The 23,195-nt window shown below is 40.7% G+C and overlaps 1 protein-coding gene across 6 annotated transcripts in view; it reads left to right on the top strand.

The window, feature by feature from the left end:
• Positions 1-1,734: 1,734 nt before the first annotated feature.
• Positions 1,735-23,195, top strand: part of adcy8 (adenylate cyclase 8 (brain)) — a 123,609-nt gene continuing 102,148 nt past the window's right edge. For 4 of the 6 annotated variants that reach the window (XM_043688254.2, XM_043688253.2, XM_087986462.1 and 1 more), the window contains exons 1-4: positions 1,736-3,290; positions 4,866-5,015; positions 13,849-13,979; positions 14,537-14,648. In XM_043688254.2, coding sequence (XP_043544189.2) covers positions 2,427-3,290; positions 4,866-5,015; positions 13,849-13,979; positions 14,537-14,648 — 1,257 coding nt within the window. In that variant the 5' untranslated portion in view covers positions 1,736-2,426. Of the gene's footprint in view, positions 3,291-4,865; positions 5,016-13,848; positions 13,980-14,536; positions 14,649-23,195 lie in introns of all 6 variants that reach the window. The other 2 variants (XM_087986461.1, XM_043688255.2) reach the window with 1 other exon arrangement.

A 23,195-nucleotide genomic window follows, 5' to 3' on the forward strand; every position in this document is an offset into this window, starting at 1 on the left:
CTGAGCAAGTTTGGTTCCGAAAACATTTTTAGAAATTGAAGAACCAAGCGACAGTGAGTCCGTGTGCAGCCATCAGTTAAATCTCCCGTCATGGGCTCATACTGTTGCATTGTCTCTTGGCTGCTCAGATGCGGAAGAAACAATCAGTGTGCACCGAGCCAGCTTTATGGGATCAGTCAGAATTCAGAAAACATTTGTGACTATTACTCCCCATTCTTCGATGATTTGGTCTTTTCCCATTTTTAATGCATGATCCAAACAGGATTTGAAATATGAAGCTGCGTGATACTTAAGGGAGGTGATTCTTAAAAGTATAATCTTAAACCTTGTCTCTGATTGTTGCAAGTGGCCAGTGATCCAGTTTAAAGTACACCCCCCCCCCCCCCCCCCCGTGATTCGAAATGGAAAAAGAATGAGCATTAAAAACTGGATGTTAAAGATACGCTCGCTGCTGAATTAACCCCGAAGGCTCGAGTACATTAATGACTCGCACAATGTCACAGCAAGTACGTGAATAAATTGCGGATCCACAATGCGTATACACATATGGTGCCTTCATATAGCGAGAACAGATCCACAAGTTTACATATCTAGAGAATGTTGTCATTACAGCGGGTAGCATTTGGAAATATAGTGTCTAAGCCACGCACAGTCTATCCCCCGTGTGTGTGTGTGTGTGTGGAGGGTGCAGACGTATCTATTTCAAGGAAATGTAGACATACCGTGCATACATGTGCAATGTACGCTCACATATGTTAAATTCTCAGAGGTAAGTATATAAGGTGCAGATACACTTATAATGTAACTGATTCAGTATCTGCCGCAGTTACATTTTTATTCATAAATGTGGGCATTGTGCGTCTCGCTGAATATATGCACGGCATACATGTATTATTCAGTGTAATTGAAATAAAAGCCTTTTTTTCTCACGCCCCTCTTCACACTGTAGCGCTCTCCATAAGTCCCTCTTCTCACTGTCTTTTAGTGTTCAGCCTTCTGGGTCACACTTGTGTTGGTGTTCACACGCTTTGATCTGGCACTTCCCATTCTGACTTCCTAGTGTTCACTCTTACAAGTCACAGCTCGGTCGCACTTGCTGCTTCAGCTTTTGCATCTCACTTTTCCCTTGCATTGACCTCCCTGAGAGGGGATTGAGAGTCCCTTTCTCTGGTAACCTGTCCTTATTCTCTGGTCTCTCCTCTGCCCCCTCAGACCGTGGGCACAAGCCCATCTTTTGTTCTCCTTCACCTGTTTTGCTTCGCTGTCTCTCCCTTGTTGTTGATCTTTATCCAGCCACAGCGGGTGTTGATAGTCCGAACCGTGTCTTGTTTGCAGATGACTTTTTCTCTCTGTGTGTTTTGTTTTTAACCCTTTACCCGTCACACTTTAACTTCCAGTGAGTGGTTTGGTCCTTGCGCCCTCTCTTGAGTTTTCCTCTCTCTCTCTGTGTGTTTCCTTCTGTGTGTGTGTTTGCCGCTCACTGTCTGTGCCCCTTCTCTGTCTGTCCCGTTTCTGCTCTGGTTTGTTATCCTGGTTGGTTTTCTCTCCCTCCACCCCTATCCCTGGTTAGTTTCTCTCTCCCCCCCCCCCCCCCCCCACCAGACTGGAGTTTGCCCCCTCCCCTCCATGTATATTTGCTGAGAGCAGTTGACGTCAATTCCCCCCCCACCCCCTCCCTCCCTCCTGGGTTCAGACTCTAAGAGCTGGTGTTTTAATCCATTCCCTGCCCGACACTCACACCAGCGGCAGCGGCAGCGGGAGCGGGAGCAGCGGCTCCAAATGCCGGGAACACGGCTCAGCGAGACACGGCTGGCCGGCTCTGGGAGAGAGCTGTGTGCCCGGGCTCAGTGACTGTGTGTGTGTGCGGTCCTCCCCAGCACAGGCTCCGGACACTCACTCACTCACTGACCAGTGACTGACTGACTGAGGGGCTGAGTGAGTGAAACCTCCTCCATCCCTCCTTTCCTCTCTCCCTCCCTCTCTCTCTCCTCTTTCTCCCTCCCTCCTTCCTTCCCTCTCTCCCTCCCTCCTTCCCTCCCTCCCTTCCTTCCTCTCAGTGGGATGTCCCTCTCCCTCTCTCTGACCCCCCATATCCAGGAGACGCCAAGTGACCCGCACTCTGCAAGTGGGGGGGGGCTCCTCCTCCCCTCCGCCACCCAGGGGACCCTTAAAGACGCGATGAGAAGGTCGCCAGGTTAGAGAGGCTTGGGTTTCTCCCCCGGGATTGAGATGGTGAAGTGGGGGTTGTCTGGGAGGAGGAGAAGGAGGGGGACATGTCCCGGACCATCAGAACCTCTGAGGTTTGAGCAGAGTGAGAGTAGGCGAATCCTGGGCGCTGGAAGGACGCTCGGGGGGTAATTTATAATAATTGCTGTAATTTGTGTGTGTGTGTGTGTGTGTGTTCCTGATCAAGGAGCTCCAGCATCATGGAGTTATCAGATGTGAGGTGCTCCAGCCCCAGTGATGAGCTGTATACCATTAACAGGACTGGGCTGGCGAGCAGCAGCAGTAACCGACCCAAAAGGCTGCTCTGGCAGAACGCGGTCCGACACATCACCGAGCAGAGGTTCATCCATGAGCAAGGCGGAGGGGCGAGGACCATCTCCTCCTCGGAGAGCTCCTGGAGCCCCGGCAGGAGGAAGCACTCTGCCGGCAGGATGTCCAACAACGGCAGCACCAAGGTCTTCCCGGAGGGCCCCAGCAACGAGCTGGGCTTCCTGCCTCTGGACACCGCCCCCAGCAACTCCGACTTCTTCCTCAACTGGGGCTACATCTACCGCGGGGTCATCTTCCCGACTCTGAGGAACTCCTTCAAGTCCCGGGACCTGGAGCTGCTCTACCAGCGCTACTTCCTGGGCCAGCGGCGCAAGTCGGTGATCGTCGTGAACATCTTGGATATCCTGACCAAGGTGACCGTGCTGATCCTCCACCTCACCCTGTCCCTGATCCCCCTGCACCCGGTCAAAGGCATCCTGCTCGGAGTGTTCGCCGGCATCCAGGTGGTCACCTGTGCCTTGGTGGTGGCCAAGAAGGACACGGCTTCGCAGAGTTACCTGCAGTACACCGGCCTGCTGACCTGGCTGGTCATGGCCAGTCAGATCCTGGACGCCGACTTCGGCTACGGACTTTGTGGGGAGGGCACCGACTACTCGCTCTTTACCCTGTTCGCCACCTACAGCATGCTGCCCCTGCCCTTGACCTGGGCGATCCTGGCTGGCCTCCTGACCTCTGTGCTGCACCTTGTCATTAAAATCCTCACGCACCGGATTGTGTTACCACCAACAAACCAGGTAGTAGCTTCCGACATCTAATAGAGCAAAACCGCCGGGAATCTGAAATTTAAAAAAAAAACCCCAGAGTGCCGCAAACACTCGGCAGGTGGGGGAGTCAGAAACGGTTAACGTTTCTGGGTCGTGACCTCTCCCTTCACAGACACTGCCTAGTCTTTCCAGCGTGCCTCTTAAATCCCGTACACTTTATACATGTGCTGTTTGGGCGTGTTCATGCATTTCTGACACAAGTATTAAAGAGGGCTATTCGCGGATGGTCTGCAGAATGAATGTAGCCAAAACAAAACTCGCTCATCCATCTACACCGATTGTCTGGCATGTTTTGTTTCCCGTCTTTGTAAGAGAGACATTTACCCAGCTGTATCTGTGCAATTGGGGACATGCCATAAAATGGAATACATTCATTTCCCTCCATCTCTCATCTTTCTGCAGTCCTGTTTGCGATGAATATGAATAGACTGAGCTATGAGAGGGTGGCTTTGTTGTCAGGATCCTGTCTATAGTCCATGCTCTACCAGCTCTGATGACTCAAGATGTACCTGCAATTTTGGTGGAGGTGGGGGTGGGCAATGCTTTTGGCATTGGTATGGTGTCAGCTTTCTGTCAATAACCAGGTCACAGAAGGGATGTTAGCATATGATTTTACAGTGAGAGTAACACGACCTTGTCTCAGCGGGATGGGGTGAGAAGCTTATAAATTCCAGTCAGAGTTCATGGGTCAATACTTGGGACCTTCATAGCATTGCCACTTATGAAGCTCCCAATGGTATTTCCTCCTAGACCACCCAAACTCGAGGTCTATCTCTACCAACTCTAGGAATATTATCAAACCCAGTTTAAATCAATAATTATAGTCTTTTTGAGTCTGTGTTGTATTTAAGATACATGTGAAAATACATCTCTCAAAAACTCAATATGTTGGAGATTGGATGAAATCATTATCCCAATGTCAAAGTGGCCATTTCCTATCCCCATCGAGCCTGCGTAAACTGCCTTGAAACATGTCTAAACATGTGTTTACTTTTCTTGACAACAATATTCCCCCAAATGAATGGTTAGATCAACTAACTCCCAGTTAGTTGAAAGTGTAAAAAAAATCAAGATTGGCCACTTTTCTTGCCACCTAATTCTATCAATCACTTTGCATTGTACGAAACTGCACCTCACCTTTAGTGAAGAATGTAGAGATTGGACAAATGTGTTCCCACAACATTTTTCAAAAAAATGGCCATGATTAGTAATTGCAACACAAATTAAATTAGCAGAGACCTGATATAATCGGTTAAGTAAGAAATGAGTGTTCTGTATCCATCAGTACCTGTCACAGGGTCTTACACTGGAGGTAATAACCTGTCTTTTCTCTTTACAGATGCCGAATGACTTGCTGTTTATCTCCAGCATATATTTCATATATTTCAATAATGAGAATCAATATTCACTTGACTACAAATAAAACAGAGTGGTAGTGTTGACCAGGCTTGTGATCTTGTGTTTATGCTATTATTTTGAGGGGGCAAAGAAAACAGAACAATTTCTAATGGATGAAATGAAGTGTCTTGGTTTTTGCCATTTCAGGTGATAGCCCAGGCAGTGTTGTTTATGTGCATGAACACGGCTGGGATATTTATCAGCTACCTCTCAGACCGAGCTCAGCGCCAGGCTTTCCTGGAAACAAGGCGCTGTATAGAGGCCAGACTGCGGCTAGAGTCAGAGAATCAAAGACAGGTAAGAATATACTGTCAGATCCAGGCGAAACTGGCTTGGCTTCTCATAGGTATAAATGCCTAATCTAATCATATTCTAATGTCCTACAAATATATTTCAAAAGTTTGCAATGGAAACAAACACCAAAGCAAATATAATTTGCAACATACCAACAAGATACTATTTAATTTATATTTTATGCCTTAGTAATGTCAATGAACAAGGTTTTAACTTAAATTGTGCTACGGTCTTAAATTATGCTACGAGTTCTTATCAAAGCCCCAATGAAGAATCATTCCAAATGTATTTGCAAATAGATCCCATTTATAGATGTATTAATTGATCAGCAGAGAGTAAACCAGTGTAATAATGAAAGCTGCCTCAATTTTCTATTCAGTATATGTGCACTTTGAGAATCTTACAGATTTAGTAACTTAAGTTGTTATGACCTAATATGACTTCTTGGGCTGTGGACAGTATTTGAATAACTTGTGTGACCTGACCAAAGTTTTGTCTAGTGTCACATTTGTCAGCAGTAAATCCAATGATGCAACTTACTATTGTTATACAATATTTTGACCATTTGCTGATATTTCTGAAATTAAACAACATGCAATAAAAAGAGGACCTACTGAACAGGCTGCCTATAAAGACTAAATTTAACTTTGTTTCAGAATTTCTACGTTGAAGATGTGTTCTGAAGTTAGCACTTAATTGCATTGTAAGAATACACTTACCTAAATTCAATATTAGTGATTATTCAGCATGAATTTAATGGGATAATGGCCTCTTTCTGTGCTTAGTTACTTTAATCATTTGAGTGAGTTCATGTGTTTCACCATGCACTTGGGTAAACCTTGCATCTTAACCAAATATGTAATCACTTTTTGGCTTACATTTTATCAAACCAATACATACATGATGCTTAAAATATCAACTAAGTCTTTCATTTGACCATTTGGAAATCTAATCACTTTGAAGATAAATTTTCTGCTCTTAATTTGGAGTTGAACAGGTCAAATTCCTGAATATTTGGGTGCTGGTTATATCATGAATAGGAAAATCAGCTATTGTCTACTATTATTAGAGTTTACATGGCTATTTCTTCAATAGTATATTGTTGTTTATATTATTGACTTCGCACATAAGGCTTGTGAAGTAGTTCGATTAAATGTAACAACATCTATTGAGTAAATACAGTATGCCAGTGATAACATGGTGCTTAAATTACAGAACCCTTCACGGTGTAAAAGAATGTGAGAAATCTGCTTTTAAAATGATACTGGAGCTTAATGCAGTATGGTTATGTTGATAAGGCAAATGTAATTGTTTATTTTTTAAAGTTGAAGCAGTTATTCAAAACATTTTCAGACCAAAATGATTGATGTATTGATGGAATATAAACTTTCTGCCATTCTGTTAGTGGCATTTTGAGATGCTGCGGCATCCAAAACAGTATGAGTGAAAGCATCCTGTGTGGTGGTAATGCAATGGAAGCAAAAGTTAGTGCAGATGTTATTTTGCTATTGTAATGTTAAAGCTATTTTCCTAATTCTATGTGTCCATTTGTTAGATTTTACTTCCTTTTTCAGGAGAAAATATGCATGTGGGTGTGTGATCACTTATACAGTTAGTTATTCTGTGGGCTGCAGAGAGCCTTCCCTGTCCAAGGAATAATAATCAAGCTGCCTTTTCTCAAACTATATTTGCAGTCACTTTTATGTAGCCTTATCCTATAACAAACTGAAAGAGTTTATAGACAGACTGCTCCGGGGCTTCTGCTGGTTGAAGCTGATAAAAGATGTGTGTACAGACCTCAGATATGAAATGTACTTCAGTCCGTGCAGGAGCCTACCGAGTGTACATTTGTGATTGAAACATCTCCTAAAATCTGACCACAGAGCGTGACACATGCCGCAAAAATTCAAAGAGAGAATTGTTTTGTTTTATGGAGATGAGATTCTAAATTTATTTTGTTATGTTTTAATCATTTTTTAAATTTAGATATTACAAACCAGAGATTTTGATCACATAATCTTCATCTTGATTCAAAGCCAAGATTCAAAGACAGTGGGATAGATTAGAACATTGAAGGGATAAATTCCTGTGGGACAGTATATTAAAATGCACCTTAGTGAATGTGCTTCCTATTTAGTGCTTCATCTAATTATCATTTACATTGAAGCTTCTGGAAATGCAACTCCACCAGTGCGCAAAATGGTTGAAATGTTTCAATTGCGCATCTTGCATAATCATTGATAATAACATAACACCGCAGTCTTTTGAAGCTTTGTGTCCTCCACTTCAAATATTATCTAATAACAATTTTTATTCAAACTGATGGAAGAAAATATTGCTTAGTCTGTGAAGTTTTGGGGGGATGAATGTTGAAGCATGTCTCTCAAATTGTGATATTTCCTTTTGATTTATTATTTGTTCATGGGATGTGGATTTGTTAGCTAGGCCAGCATTTGTGGCCCAACACTGACTGCCCTTGAATGATCGACTTCCTAGCCAATTTCAGAGGACAGTTAAGAGTCAACCTACTTTTTGTTGGTCTGGACTCACATGTAAACCTGACCAGTAAGGATGACAGACTTCCTTCCATAAAGGACATTAGTGAACCTGATAGATATTTACAAAATCAGTAATGGTTACGTGTTGCCATTAGGCCAGCTTTTAATTTGAGATTTTTATTGAATTCAAATTTCACCATCTGCTATGGTAATTCAAATGCATGACCCTAGAACATTAATTTTGAACTCTAGATTGCTGATCTTCTAACATTACCACAATTCCACTGCTCTCCAGACTACTGACGAATGTTGGTGTGCTAATATTAATTCACAGCTAAGATTTGCAAATAGGAGACTCTTTTAAACTAACAGTAATTTGTGAAGGTCACATAAGTGTGTTTATTAATAATTGATGGCCAAAGAAACAAATTACCAATAGCTGAGGTATCCTTCCCTCCAATCACAACTGACGTAGATGCATCAGTACGAAGGTTAATAGTGCATGTTGCACAATTTATTTTGTCTTCGATTAAAATCTCAGCGATAGGTAAGATTAAAAAATCTACATTTTTATTAGCAATGCACCTAGCTTTGCTTCTCATTTCATCTATAATAGAACAAGAATTATTTAGCTGAGGCAATCAATACTGTCCTCACTTTGAAATGCAAATTCCCGTGCATGTTGATGTATTAAGAATATTGCTAATGGGGGTCTAAATTTCAGTGGCGACTTCATTCCTTTTGTTACATTATTAAATAACCTTTTCATTTTGGTATTTTAAAAGTTCCACATCTATTTCTTATCTCTTCATTCAGTGCTCATTTATTTAGATAGCTAAGATTTTACATTAAATCTGTTTTTACCTTTTCATGAGAATGTTAAAATAATGATGCCAATAAGCAATAGTAGTTTAGTTCATATGCCAAAATCTTCATCAGTGATAAAATTTACAAATGTCAATGACAATGCTGATTTCACATTGAAAGAATCAACTGTAAATTACATTAATTACATATAATCCGCGATAAAGATATACAGAATAGTGATTCAGGTGGCTAAAATTTGCAGGCAGCATTCTGACCTGATTTATTCAGAATGCTCACAGTAATTATTTGAAAAGCTAAGTAACATAAGGGTCAACTTTGCCACAGGTTTAACAGCTCTACAAGCTCTAGAATGGACTTCATTACTTTGCTTTTCATACAGTGAGGGTAATTTCAGCTTTAGGAATTAATACATTACAGGCGCTGCTGATGGAGCCAAACGCAAAATATGTCAGTTGTAGGAAATCTGAAATAAATACAGAAAATGTTGGAAATAGCAAGTGAGACAGCATCCATAGAGAGAGAAAAACAGAGTTAATGGGCTGGATATTCTGCCTTACTTTGGGACCCTGATATCAGAGGCATGTGGGGATCTTAAGCCCACCCATCATGTTACTACAAGTGTCAGTGCAGCCTTCTGGGAGTAGCTTTGTAAATGATTGCTTTCACATTTACCGTCCTACTAAGGAGAACAGTTGGCTCCTGAGGCTGTAGTTTGGTAGCCCCAACAAGAGAGACAGGCAAACAGACAGCACAGTGGCACCCTCAGTTGCCCGTACCAAAGTAATCAAATAAGAGACCCAAAGCTGATAGATACGTTGGGGGCAAGGGGAAACCTCTCCACAGTAGTATTGACAGAAAGTGCGATGGTCTTCATCCCCACTACCTTGTTATTGGGGCAGGATTTAAACAATGGGGGGTCAGCCTAGTGTTGGGAAAATATAGGTAACAGCAGAAAATGGCACCAAACTGGGGCCAGAATTGGGTTAATTGGTTTTCTGCCTTCATGTAGGGGTCAGCTACCTCTATTCCTTGTTCAATGCTGGAAAATTTCATGGTGTCAGGAATGCCACTACCTTTTTACACCATCATTCAAAGTTACATATAGAGTTTGTGTCCAAGCCTTCCTATAAAAAGAGAAAACATAAAACCCTCTGTCAACGAAACATAGAAAATAGGACCATAAGAAATGGAGAAAACAAGAGCAGGGGTAGACCCTTTGACCCATTGAGCCTAAACTGTCATTCAGTACGACCATGGCTGATGCTTTATCATAACACCATACTTCTATTCTCTCCCTGTACTCCTGGATGGTCTTTAGCATGTGGAAATGTGTCTATTTTTAAATTATATTCAATAAGATCATCCCCACAGCCTTTTGCATTGGAGAATTCCAAGTGAAGAAATTTCTCCTTATTTCAATCCTGAATGTACTGCCCAGTATCCTGAGACCCCTACTAGACAGAGTAAACTTATCCCCACACCTTGTCTGTCCAGCCCTGTCAGATGTTTATCAATATCAATGAGATCCCCTCTTAATTCTTCTAAACTTCAGTCAAGACAAGCTCAGTCGACCCAATCCTTCAAACAGCAAACCTGCCATCCCGTGAGTCAGTCTGACGATTCCTAATCTGTCACTATTTAAATAATATTTAACTACTGTTTTTCCTACTCAGGTGACAATTTCACATTTATCCACATTAAACTGCACCTGCCATGTATTTGCCCATTACTCAATTTGTCAATTTTTTTCACTCAGGAGATGTGTGGGCTTTGCTGCTCGGGCCAGCAGCCACTCTATAATTGCCGTGGAGAAAGTGGTTGTGAGCTTTTTCTTGAACTGCTGCTATCCATTTGGCCTAGGTACACCTATAATGCTGTTGGGGAGGGAGTTCCAGGATTGTGAACTAATGACACTGAAGGAACAACAACATATTTCCAAGTCAGGATGGCTAGTTCCTTGGAGAGAAGGTTTAAGGAAGTGATGTTCCCATATATCTCCTGCCTTTCTCTTTCTAGATGGTGGTGGTCATGGTTTTGGAGGATGTTGTCTAAGAGCTTTGGTGAATTTCTGCAGTGTATCTTGTAGCTGGTATACACTGCTGCTGCTGCTGAGCATTGGTGATGGAAGGACTGAATGTTTGTAGATGTTCTTCCAGTCAAGCATTGCTTTCTCCTGGATGGAGTCAAACTTCTTGAGTGTCTGCATCGCCTACAAGCCTGTTTGTGTTGTCCACACCACTCACAACCTCTCTGTTGTGTCACCAGCAAATTTGGAAGTATTGCATATGATTCCCTTACCCAAGTTGTTGATGTATGTTGCTAATATTGGGGCCTAGGCATTGATCCCTGCAGTAGTCCATTAGTCCCCAACTTCTACTCTGAAAAAGGTCTATTTGTTGCTACTCTCTATTTCCTATCAACTAATCAATTCCCAACCCATACCAAACATTACCCCAATCCCATCTACTTTAGTTTTGCACTTTTCTTTAATGTGGGACATCAATAAAAGCTTTCTGAAAATCCAATTACTCCATATCTAGTAGTTGTCCATTATCTAGCCTACTAGTTACATTCTCAAAAAACTCCAGTCAATTTGTGAAACATGATTTCCCATTTATAAATCCAAGTTGTCCTTTTGATATTTTCTAAGTGGCCTGTTAACACATCCTGTATAATAGACTCTAGAATGTTCCTCCTGCTGGTGTTAGACTAACCAGTCCATGATGCCCTATTTTCTTGCTCCTTTTAAAAATAGTGGGATTACATTTGCCACCTTCCAATTACCAGGGCTGTTCCAGGACTGACAGAATTTTGGAAGGTGACACCCAACACATCCACTATTTCCATGGCAACCTCTTTTAGTATCCTGAGCTGTAGATGATCAAACCTAAAGGATTTATCATCTTTTCAATCCTATTGATTTTTTTCAATTAATATTAATTTTTTTTCAATTCCTCTTCCTCATAAGACCCCAATTCCTGATTACATCTGAGAAAGTAGGCACCTCCATGAAGTCAGCACAAAAGCAGTTGTTTAATTACTTTACAACTTACTTGTTCTCCATTATCAATTCTCTCATATAAGACCATTAAGGAGCCTACATTTGTCTACACTGACCTTTCACTGTTGCATGTTTATAGAAGCTTTTACTGTCTGTTTTTATGTTTCTTTCAAGTTTAGACTCATACTTTATTTTTTCCCCCAACTTTTAATATCTCCTTTGCTGAATTCTAAACTGCTGTCAATTCTCAGACTTACAACTTTTTCTGGTTGTTTTATATGACCCCTCTTTAGATCCAGTAGTGACCTTAATTTCTTTTGTTTGCCATTTGGGCCACACTCCTTCATTGTTGTGTTTTGCACTATAAAGGAATATACAACTGTTGCCATACATGTACTCATCCTTGAAATATTAGCCATTCCCTATCCACCATAATGCTTCTTAATGACATTACCTAATAACCATAGCCAACTCACCTGTCATATCTTTGTTGTTTCCTTTGTTTCGATTTCAGACCCTAGTTTCAGATTGGATGACTTCACTTTTTATCCTAGTGAAGAATTTTATCAAGTTATGGACGTTCGTTTCTAACGGACCCGCACTACAAGATTATTAATTAACTCTAATTCATTGCACAAAGCCAAATCTAGGATAGCTAGTTCCCATATTGGTCTGAAAAAAAATCTTATTCCAGGAATTCATTTGCGTATTGCTAATGTGTTTTTCTCAGTCTATATACAGATTAAAGTCACTCGTGATTATTGTAGTGAGCTCATAAGATGTTGCTCTAATTTCATGTGTGATGCTATGCCCTACTGTACCACTACTGTTTGGAGGTCAATAGAAACTCCCACTCATACTTTCCACTCCGTGTTACTTCTTAGTTCCACCTAGACTGTTCCCACATCTAGATTTTCTCACTGTTGCACTGGTTTTATCCTTTACTAAAAATGTTACCCTACCTGTTTACTCCCTTTTATCTGTCCTTCCTAAAGATCGAATACTTTGGATTTCCAGTTCACAGCCTTGGTCACCTTACAGCCATGTCTCTGTAATCATATCATATCTTATCTGTTTATGACTGTTTTGTGCTGCTAATTTACTGGGCAGCACAGTGGCTCAGTGGTTAGCACTGCTGCTTCACGGGACTTGGGTTCAATTCCAGCCTTGGGTGACTGCCAGTGTGGAGGTTGCATATTCTCCTGGTGTCTGTGTGGGTTTTTTCCCAAAGAAATGCAGACTAGGTAAATTGCCCATAGTATTCAGGGATGTGTAGATAGGTAGATGCATTAGTCAGGGGCAAACCTAGGGTAGGGGAATGGGTCTAGTGGGTTACTCTTCAGAGGGTCGATGTGGTCTTGTTGGGCCGAAAAGCCTGTTTCTATGCTGTAGGGTTTCTAATTTTCCTTATTGTGAATGCTTTGCGCAATCAAATAGAGTATCTTTTAAATATTTTTACACATTTTGTGTTGCTCAGTTTACTACTAGCTCTTGTTTCCTCTGCCTTGTTCTTTCACTTTCTTATTTCTTTCATTTCTTTCTTTCTTGCCCCCTCTTGAGTCTCATCCTTTTTGTCACTTAGAGTCATAATGTCATAGAAATGTACAGCTCAGAAACTGACCTCTCATCCCATTTGCCAACACTTGGCACATACACCCATCCAGATGCCTTTTAAGTGTTGCAATTGTACCAGCCGCCACCACTTCCTCTGGCAACTCATTCCATTCACACACTACCCTCTGTGTGCATAAGTTGCCCCTTAGGTCCCTTTTAAATCTTTCCCCTCTCACCTTAAACCTGTATACTCTAATTTTGGACTTCCTCACCCCTTGACTATTTACCCTATCCATGTTCCACATGATTTTATAAACTTCTGTAAGGTCACGCCTCAGCCTCCGACACTCCCAGGGAAAAATAGCCCCAGCCTATTCACTCGCTCCCTTTAGCTCAAACCTTCCAACCCCGGCATATTAAATTCTTCTGCATCATACTGGTGAATGCCCCTGAGTGGATATTGGATTCTGCTGGGGTGACATCAATCCAGCTTGTACAGATCCAATCTCCCCCAGAATAGTTCCCAAAGCTCAGGAATAGAAATTGTTCCCTGCAATACCGCCTTTCCTGCCACACGCTTGTCGAGTTTTTACTTCTATTTTTCATCTCCATTGTATATGGCACTAGGAGAAATCCTGAGATTCCAACCTTTAAGGTTCTGTTTTTTTACTTGTAGCTCCCTATGTTCTGATTACTTCACAATGTTCAATCTAATTCAGAATTATAAGGGCATCACTGATCTGTCTACAAGAGTATATGGAGTCAAAGGAAAGCAGAATTTATATCAGTGCATGAAAGTAAACAGAGAAGGTAGTCAGAATTGAGAAGGCTGGAGAAGGATAGGTGAGGGGGATGGTATTAATTACAATTCTTCCAAATATAAAGAATCCTCTGAATATATTACCTATAATTGCTAATGATATCCATGTGTGCGTATTTTCTTTACATAATTAAGGAGAGGCTGGTTCTTTCAGTTTTACCACGGTTTGTTGTATTGGAGATGATTAATGACATGTCGAGTGTGGATGGTGAACAATTACAGCCCCAGTTTCATAAAATCTACATACATCGCTATGAAAATGTGAGGTAAGAAGTCTATTTGCTGTTACCATTTCTGTTCAATTTAAGAAATACCTTGGCTGAAGAAGTCAAATCTTTCACCTAGGATTATAACCAACACTTCCAGTTTATCTTCCATTTTAAATGTCCCAGCATGTTAATTACAAAGTTAAAAGGCCTGGAAAATAATCAGACTCTTAATATCTGTCTGTCATGTTCATCAGGTTTGCCTGACTTGCATGGTTCTTTTAGATTTGCTTAAACAGTTATTGAAGTCGGCCTGTCATGAGCAGTAGAAGTGGTTGTCCTTTGTCCCCAACATTTTAATTATGCAATGTATGATAAAAATCACATAGCCAATTCCCTGCTTTCCCAGCTACATGTTCACAGCAGTAGAGATAGAAAAAGAAATAAATTTTGAAATGGATAAACATTTTGAAAGGGACCTTCCATAAAGCTGATGGGTACCCGATAGTATAAAAATGCAAATAGAATAATTTAAACTGACTCAAGTCTTGAAATGTAGCTGCCTTATTGACCAAAGAATGAAAAAATTAATACAATATTTTCCATGTTTTATTTAGCATTCTCTTTGCAGACGTGAAAGGTTTTACCAACCTCTCTACAACCCTGTCTGCACAGGAACTGGTGAGGATGCTGAATGAACTGTTCGCAAGATTTGATCGACTTGCACATGTAAGTTCAATCAAGCATAAGTGCAGTGGATGGTCTTTACAACTGCATATGATTTGTAAATTATGGTACTACACCAAGCCCAAAAGTCATCTTGGAGTTAAGCCAGTCATTTTACCTTGCCAGATACAATAATCAGAATTTAGTTTGTTTCTTCTATAATTGTAATTCAAAATTACATTTTTTATGGCTTTTTGTCTTTAATTTTTTCTGATTAACGATTTAAAATGATAGACTGCTGTGAAATTCCCAAGAATTGTGCTGCATTGTAAATTCACTCCACATGTTTATCTGCCTCCATTGCTTTAGCATGATCCACAATTCAATGTGATAGTTTAATATTACAATAACAGAGATATGATTCCTGCTGCCTCACAGGCAACACTTCATGTCAGTTTTGGTTGGAGCTCTACCTTCCAGTGTTCAAGTACATTTCCACACTGTTTTTCATGTATAAAAGGAAAACTAAGAAATGCCAAAAACCTGAAATGAAAAAATATTAAATGCTGAAAATATACAATAGGTCATCTACAGCGAAAAGGAGAATACAGACAAATATCCTGAATATAATGTCTATGGAAGCTATGTTAATGTCTATTTCCAGCATTTTATTCTTTTCCCTTTTTTCAATGTGCACTTTTAATGTTTTTATAACTTCTCTCATATTAATATTTGTGCAAGAATTATAGTATGGATCCCAAAGATTAACAAGATGCAATGGATGTTTTTTTTGTTAAGGACAAAATCTGTGCATCAGTAACTAACATCATCAAGTATATTTTAGGATATTTATAAATGAATATCAAGTACCCTTGGTGAAGTAACGGCACTTTCAAGCCACACTGTAAGGCCTAAGTGTATAATTCAAGCTGATACATAAATGCAATACACGTGAAACTCTGTATTTTCAGAGGTGCTGTTTTTCAGGAGACATTAAATCCATTGCCTGTATCCTAACCCACACCAAGTTCCGTTCACCCATCGACTGTAAGTAGCATGGATCTTGCAGCTGCTTCTGAAATTGCAAGCTTACTTCTAGATTTCTTACAGCTATTTTTACATTTCAGTTGTATAAGATTTTTTTAAAATTTTGATTCATGTTTGGTTCTTTTAAAGGATATTTAGATAAGTACATGAATAAGAAATATTTGGAGGGATATGGGCCAAGTGCAGGGATGTGGAACTAGCGTAGTTGGGATTATGGTCAATATGGACCGAAGGTCTGTTTCTTTTCTGTTTGACTGTACGACTAGGATTCTATGATCTTTGTTCAGTCTAACATAAATTGGCATTCTGTCCAAAAGTGTGATAAATTTTAAATTCTCACCTTTCTGTTCAAATTCCTTAATGAGCTTGGCCCAACTTGTCTCTGTCACCTTTCCCAGACCTTCAACATTCCAAAATCTTTATGCTTCTTCAATTATGGCATTTTGTGCATCCTTGAGTTACTTTGCATAGTCATTGAGTGCTATGCTTTCGGTTGCCTGTGTCTATGATTTTCCCAAAATGCTTTTCCAATCCTCTCTCTTCCTGTAAAATGGTCCACGTTTGTGACCAACCTGTTGTAATATCTCTGTCTGCAGTTCAGTATCGTTTATGCTTGATCACATTCCGATTAAGTGCCTAGCGATGCTTTTCTTCAATAACGGTGCTATATAAATGTAAATTGCTGTTATTGTGTTTTAGGCTTTGATATTTGAGTTGATGAAGTATGTGCCTCTTAAGGTTCTGTGATCTGCCACTTTCATATTGATGCTAAATGGTTTCAAATGCTTATTGATGTTAAAATAATAGGGTAACCCAGTAAGATCAAACCTATTCCAGAAGGCACTAAAATGACGTGGGGCAAGACTCCCTTAGGGAATCATGTGATATGAAACTGCATTCATAAAAGTGCCCAGATAATCCATTCGGCATCCTGGAATTTTTTTTAAACCAACTGTGGAATCTTTTAATTGGTAGGAGAAAGTAAATGCTTTTTTTTGCCTGCATTCTCCAGGACAGAGCTTTACACCTGCAATATTAAGCATTTGTGTGTGCAATGTTACATATGGGCATACAAATTTTGAGCAGACATGGCTTATTCATCTATTTGATCCTGCTTCACCTTTCACTGAGATCTTAGCTGATCTGGCTGATCATGACTTATCTGAGTGTAGCCTCAAATCCACAATCTGCCACTTCAGCCCCTTGCTAACAAGTTATTTAATGTTGGGTAGAATGGAATGTACAACCCACATTCCAATACAATATAACTCTTGCAACTTGTTCTTTAATTAATTCATGGAGAGTTTGGTTACATTGTGCATTTTGACTTCCAGAAGCTATTTCACAGAGTAGCACATAATAGACTCAATAGGAGCAATTAATCTGTGGGTTGAAGGCTATGTGGAAATGAGATCAGCAAGTGGACAGAAAATAGAATAGTGGTGAACACTTCTTTTTCAGAAAGGAGAAACATTATATATAAGTACCTTGGGTATACAGAGCATAATATAATTAGGTGACCAATTTTGACTGGCTCAGACTTAATGGACCGAAGGAGCCTTTTACTGTGCAGTAGACCTCTATGACTCCATAGTTTCAAACCTTGCAGATGCCACAAAATTCAAAACTCAGATAAACTGTGAGGAAGATAGTGGTAAACTTCAAAAGGACAGAAGCAGACTGACAAAATGGATAGGCACATGGCAGATTAGATCTAATGTAGAGAAATATGGAGTGATTTATTTTGGCAGGAAGGTTGAGGAATGGCAAAAATAAAATAAATGATAGTTTTAATGGGAATTGAATAGTGGAACCAGGGTTTGTATTTACATAAATCTTTGTAGGAGCAAGGTTGTTTTAAAGATGGATTGGATTCGTGCCTTTGTACAACAAGGAAAAGAGTACAGAAGTAAGAAAATAAAAACTTTTATGAAATAGTAGTAAGATATCAGCTAGATTCTTATAGCCAATTTTATGCACCATAATTTAGGAGGATGTTACCGCTTTAGAGAAGGCCAATCAAACAATCCAGTCAAAAACTAAGGCATGCCGAGTGATGAAAGCTAATGGTAGACAGAAAACTGGGAATTTTTTAGGAACCAGCAGCAAACCACTAACCAGCTAATAAGGAAGGAGAAGATGAATTATGAAAGTTCATAGATAATAAATGTACAAAACATATAACAAGAGTCATAGAGATGTACAGCGCAGAAACAGACCCTTCAATCCAACTCATTCATGCTGACCAGATATCCTAAATTAATCTAATCCCATTTTCCAGGACTTGGTCCATATCCCTCTAAGCCCTTACTATTCTTATACCCATCCAGGTGCCTTTTAAATGTTGCAATTGTACCAGCCTCCACCGCTTAATCTGTCAGCTCATTCCATACACGCACCACCCTCTGGGTGAAAAGTTGTTCCATAGATCTTTTTTTAAATCCTTCCCCTCTCACCCTAAACCTATACCCTCTAGTTCTGGACTCCCCCACCCAGGGGAAAAGACCTAATCTGTTTACCCTCTCCATGCCCCTCATGATTTTTAAGCCTCTATGAGGTCACCCCTCAGACTTTGATGCTCCAGGGAAAACACCCCCAGCCTATTCAGCCTCTCCCTGTAGCTCAAATTCTCCAACCCTGGCAACATCCTTGTAAATCTTTTCTGAACCCTTTCAAGTTTCACAACCTCCTTCCTATGGGAGGGAAACCAGAACTGTGCACAATATTCCAAAAGTGGCCTAACTACTGTCCTGTACAGCTGCAATATAACCTCCCAACTCCTATAGTCAATGCTCTGTCCAATAAAGAAGAGCATACCAAATGCCTTCTTCACTAACCTATCTCCCTGTGACTCCACTTTCAAGAAACTATGGACTTGCACTCTTTGTGAAGCAACACTCCCTAGGACCTTACCATTAAGTATATAAATCCTGCCTTTCCAATATAATTTGCCATTCCAAAATACAGCATCTCACATTTATCTAAATTAAACTCTGTCTGCCACTCCTTGGCTCATTGACCCATCTGATCAAGATCTCGTTGTACTCTGAGGTAACCTTCTTTGCTGTCCACTACATCACCAATTTTGGTGTCATCTGCAAATTTACTAACTATACCTCCTGTGTTCGCATCCAAATCATTTATATAAGTGATATAAATGAACCTTGCACCAATCCTTGTGGCACACCATTGGTCACAGGCCTCCAGTCTGAAAAATAACCCTCCAACACCACTCTCTGTCTTCTACCTTTGTGCCAGTCTGTATCTAAATGGCTAGTTCTCTGTGTATTCCATGTGATCTAACCTTGCTAACCAGTCTCCCATTATTGCTTCTTTCGGTATAAAAAATTGTAGAGAGCTGAAGTAAGTGTGGAATCGTTGAATAATAGGGAACACGGAAATAGCAGATAATTTAAACCAATACTTTGCATCAGTCTTCATGGTGGAGAACACAATAAACATCCTAAAGATGACAGATGAGCAAAGTGCTAATAGGAGGAAAGATCTTACAACAGTCTCTATCACAAGGGATAAAGTATTGACAAACTAATGGGACTGAAGCAGACACATAATCTGTTTTATAGGAAGAAATACCAGGATATTGAGAAAAGCTTAATGCAATCAAACAGAGTCAGCATGATTTTGTGGAAGGGAAATCATGTTTGACAAATTTGCTAGAGTTCTTTAAGGATATAATGAGCAGAGTTGATAAAGGGGAACAGATAGATATAGTGTATTTGGGTTTCCAGGAGACCAAGGTGCCTCATAAAAGATTATTGCACAAGGTAGGAGCACAAAGAATATTCGGGATAAAGTGGAATGAAATTTGATTAACACCACAAAAGACAGAGGGTCAGGATTCATTGTTTTTTTTATGCGGAGCAGCATTTCCTCAAGGCTACGCATGGGCACAGCTATTCTAATGTTCAGCACATCATGGCAATGCGGAAGTCCTGTCACACATGGACCTCAGCAGTCTGTGCAAACGAAGGACGAATTAGAGGGAACCATGATGGGGACACTAGAGAAACTGAAGTTGTTCACTTTGGAGCAGAGAAGGATAAAAGGAGGTGAGATAAAGGTGTTGAGAGGGTTTTGAAAGAATAAATAAGGAGAAATAGTTTTCAAGCACAGGTCACTAATCAAAGGCCAACCAACTCTTTCATAAGGATTTATTTCTTGGCTTTTTGTGTTTTTTATTCAAAAATATGGTTCACATTGTTTCCATATTTCTACTTACCAAATTTATGATTTTTAAATCATTTCAAAGTTGTTTAAACTTAAGAATGACAGCACAGCAGGGTCAGTGGCAACTATCTAGAATCACCATTGACAAATTCAGAGAGATATTTGCTTTATGCAGAGATGAATAGCAAGTATGTTAAATGTAGGTAAATATAAAGTGACATGATCTGTCAAAAGTGGGATATGGGTTATACACACAGTAGGAACAAGGTGGAGGGATTTTAATGCCACAGGGCATTGCTGAATCTTGGTGAGCAATCTCAGCAAGGGTGGCACAGTGGCACAGTGGCTCAGTGGTTAGCACTACAGCCTCACAGTACCAGGGACCGGGGTTCAATTCCAGCCTCGGGTGACTGTGTGGCGTTTGCACATTCTCCCTGTGTCTGTGTAGGTTTGCTCCAGTTTCCTCCCACAGTCCAAAGATGTGCAGGTTTGGTGAATTGGCCATGCTAAATTGCCCATGGTGTTAGGTGCATTAGTCAGAGGGGGGTGGGTTACTCTTCGGAGGGTCAGTGTGGACTTGTTGGGCTGAAGAACCTATTTCCGTACAGAGGGGATCTAATCAACTTTATTCTCTCAGGTTGCAAAGAAAATATTCTGGATTAGTGGTGCTGGAAGAGCACAGCAGTTCAGGCAGCATCCAAGGAGCTTCAAAATCGACGTTTCGGGCAAAAGCCCTTCATCAGGAATAAAGGCAGTGAGCCTGAAGCGTGGAGAGATAAGCTAGAGGAGGGTAGGGGTGGGGAGAAAGTCGAGCTTCAGGGCAGAGGAAATGACCTGAGAGTTGCAGTGGGAGAGGGACTCCCTGAGATTCTTGTAGAGAGAGGAGGAAAACTTCTTCAAGGCAGACATCCTTGCAAGAGGATTCGCAGTAGGGTTAAAATCAATGAGGTAAAAACAATGACTGCAGATGCTTTTGCCCAAACGTCGATTTCGAAGCTCCTTGGATGCTGCCTGAACTGCTGTGCTCTTCCAGCACCACTAATCCAGAATCTGGTTTCCAGCATCTGCAGTCATTGTTTTTACCTGCAAAGAAAATAGACTGTTTGACAGTATAGCAAAGGGTATCATATAGAAATTAAAGCAAGGTATTTTAAAATATACCATTTCATTTGTGAGATTGCATTTGAATATTAGGTTGTGCACCATGGGCTGAGAAACACCAACATCAGATTGGCTACCTAGTGTAAATCCTGTTCGATTTTTGTCATTGACTTCAATGGAAAGAAAAATCACTGATTAGGTATGTTTACGTCCTGCCAAAGGTGCATCGTTTGTGCCCACTTTTAAGAACCTACTTCCAAAATGCCATTTATTCGTAATGGAATTGGAGTGTAAACGTAGGGAAATTCTGCTACAAAGCATTGGTAAGGTGAGAGGATGTTTCTTCTGAGAGACTCAAACTAGGAGAGTCAGTCTTAAAATAAGGATTCTCCTGTTTAAGATTAACATGTGAAGATTTCTTGTTTTCTGAAAGGGTTGTTATTCTGTGGAACTCTCCTCCCCAGAGAGCAGTGGAGAGACAGTCATTGAACATTAACGCTAAGTTAGATTCTGAATTGAAGTAGAGATTTAGAAGGTAATAGGGTAGATAGGAAAGCCAAGTGGAGGCCACAGTCAGATCAACCATGATCTTACCAAATGGTGCAGCAGGTTTGAAGTGTTAAATGGCTTATTCCAGTTCCTAATTTGTTTATATGTATGCATATATGCATGATATCATGTTACTACAAAAGATTCATTTGAATGTTACAAGATCAGTATCAGCCCATTGGGGGATGTCAGTAATTGTAGAGTTAAATGATAACAGTGTATCTACTAATTAGAATCATAGAAATGGAGCTCAGGGTGGAATGAGGAGAAATTTCTTTACTCAGGAGAGCTGTTAGGATTTGGAATGCACTGTCTGGGAGAGTTGTGAATGTAATTCCATAGGAGGTTTCAAAAGAGAGCTTGACATAAAGTTGCAAGTGATAAATTTAGAAGGCTATGGAGATAGGGCTGGAGAATGGAACTAGCTGGCTAGCTCTTTCAAGGAGCCAGTACAAACAGAATGGGTCAAATGGTTTCTTGCTGTACTGTAAATTATAGAGTCATGGAGATGCTATACATCCATGCTGTACTGTAGGCGGCATGGTGGCTCAGTGGTTAGCACTGCTGCCTCACAGCACCAGGGTCCCAGGTTTGATTCCAGCCTTGGGCAACTGTCTGTGTGAAGTTTGCACATTCTCCCCGTGTCTGCATGGGTTTCCTCTGGGTGCTCCGATTTCCTCCCACAGTCCAAAGATGTGCAGGTCAGGTGAATTGGCCATTCTAAATTGCTCATAGTGTTAGGTGCATTAGTCAGAGGGAAATGGGTCTGGGTGGGCTACTCTTTGGAGGGTCGGTGTGGACTGGTTGGGCCGAAGGGCCTGTTTCCGCGCTGTAGGTAATCTAATCTCTATGACTCTATAATTTACAGTACAGCAAGAGATATATTGACCCATTCTGTTTGTACTGACTTCTTGAAAGAGCTAGCCAGCTAGTTCCATTCTCCAGCCCTATCTCCGTAGCCGTCTAAATGTGTCACTTGCAACTTTATGTCAAGCTCTCTTTTGAAACCTCCTATAGAATTACCTTCACCACTCTCCCAGACAGTGCATTCCAAATCCTAACAGCTCTCCTGAGTAAAGAAATTTCTCCTCATTCCACCCCTAGCTCTCTTGCTGACAAGCTTGACATTGTGACCACTAGTTACTGACATACCAAATAGTGAAACAGAATATCCTTCGTTGCCCTGTCAAAATTGTTTATAATTTTGAAAACCTCAATTAGGTCACCTCTTAATCTTTTGTGCACCAAGGAGAATAAGCCCAATTTCTCTCATCTTTCCTTGTATCTAAAATCCCTCATTCCTGATGTAATCCTAATAAATTTCCTTTGCTCTCTCTCCAGGGCTTTAATATTCTTCGTTCAATAAGATGCCCAGAATTAAGCCCAATACTCTAAGTGTGGTCTGACCAATGATGTTTAGAGTATAACATCATTTCTTTGCTTTTATGCCTCTATTTATAAACCCAAGGATCCAATAAGCTTTCTTAACAATTGTTTCAACTTCGCTGGCCACCTTCAGAGAATTATGCACGTGAACCCCGAGGTCCCTCTGCTCCTATACTCCCCTCAAGTTGTACCATTGCTCTGTGTTTCTTTGACCACAATGCATTACCTCACATTTCTCTGCATTGAGATTTATCTGTCAGTTGTCTGCTCATTTGGTCAATCTGTCAATGTTCCTCTGAAGTCACTCAGCATCATCCTCTCACAATTTACTATTCTCCC

The sequence above is a fragment of the Chiloscyllium plagiosum genome, unplaced genomic scaffold (genome assembly GCF_037043375.1).
Source record: "Chiloscyllium plagiosum isolate Xiang-an unplaced genomic scaffold, Cpla_swu_hap1 HiC_scaffold_4, whole genome shotgun sequence".
NCBI classification, from domain to species: domain Eukaryota; kingdom Metazoa; phylum Chordata; class Chondrichthyes; order Orectolobiformes; family Hemiscylliidae; genus Chiloscyllium; species Chiloscyllium plagiosum.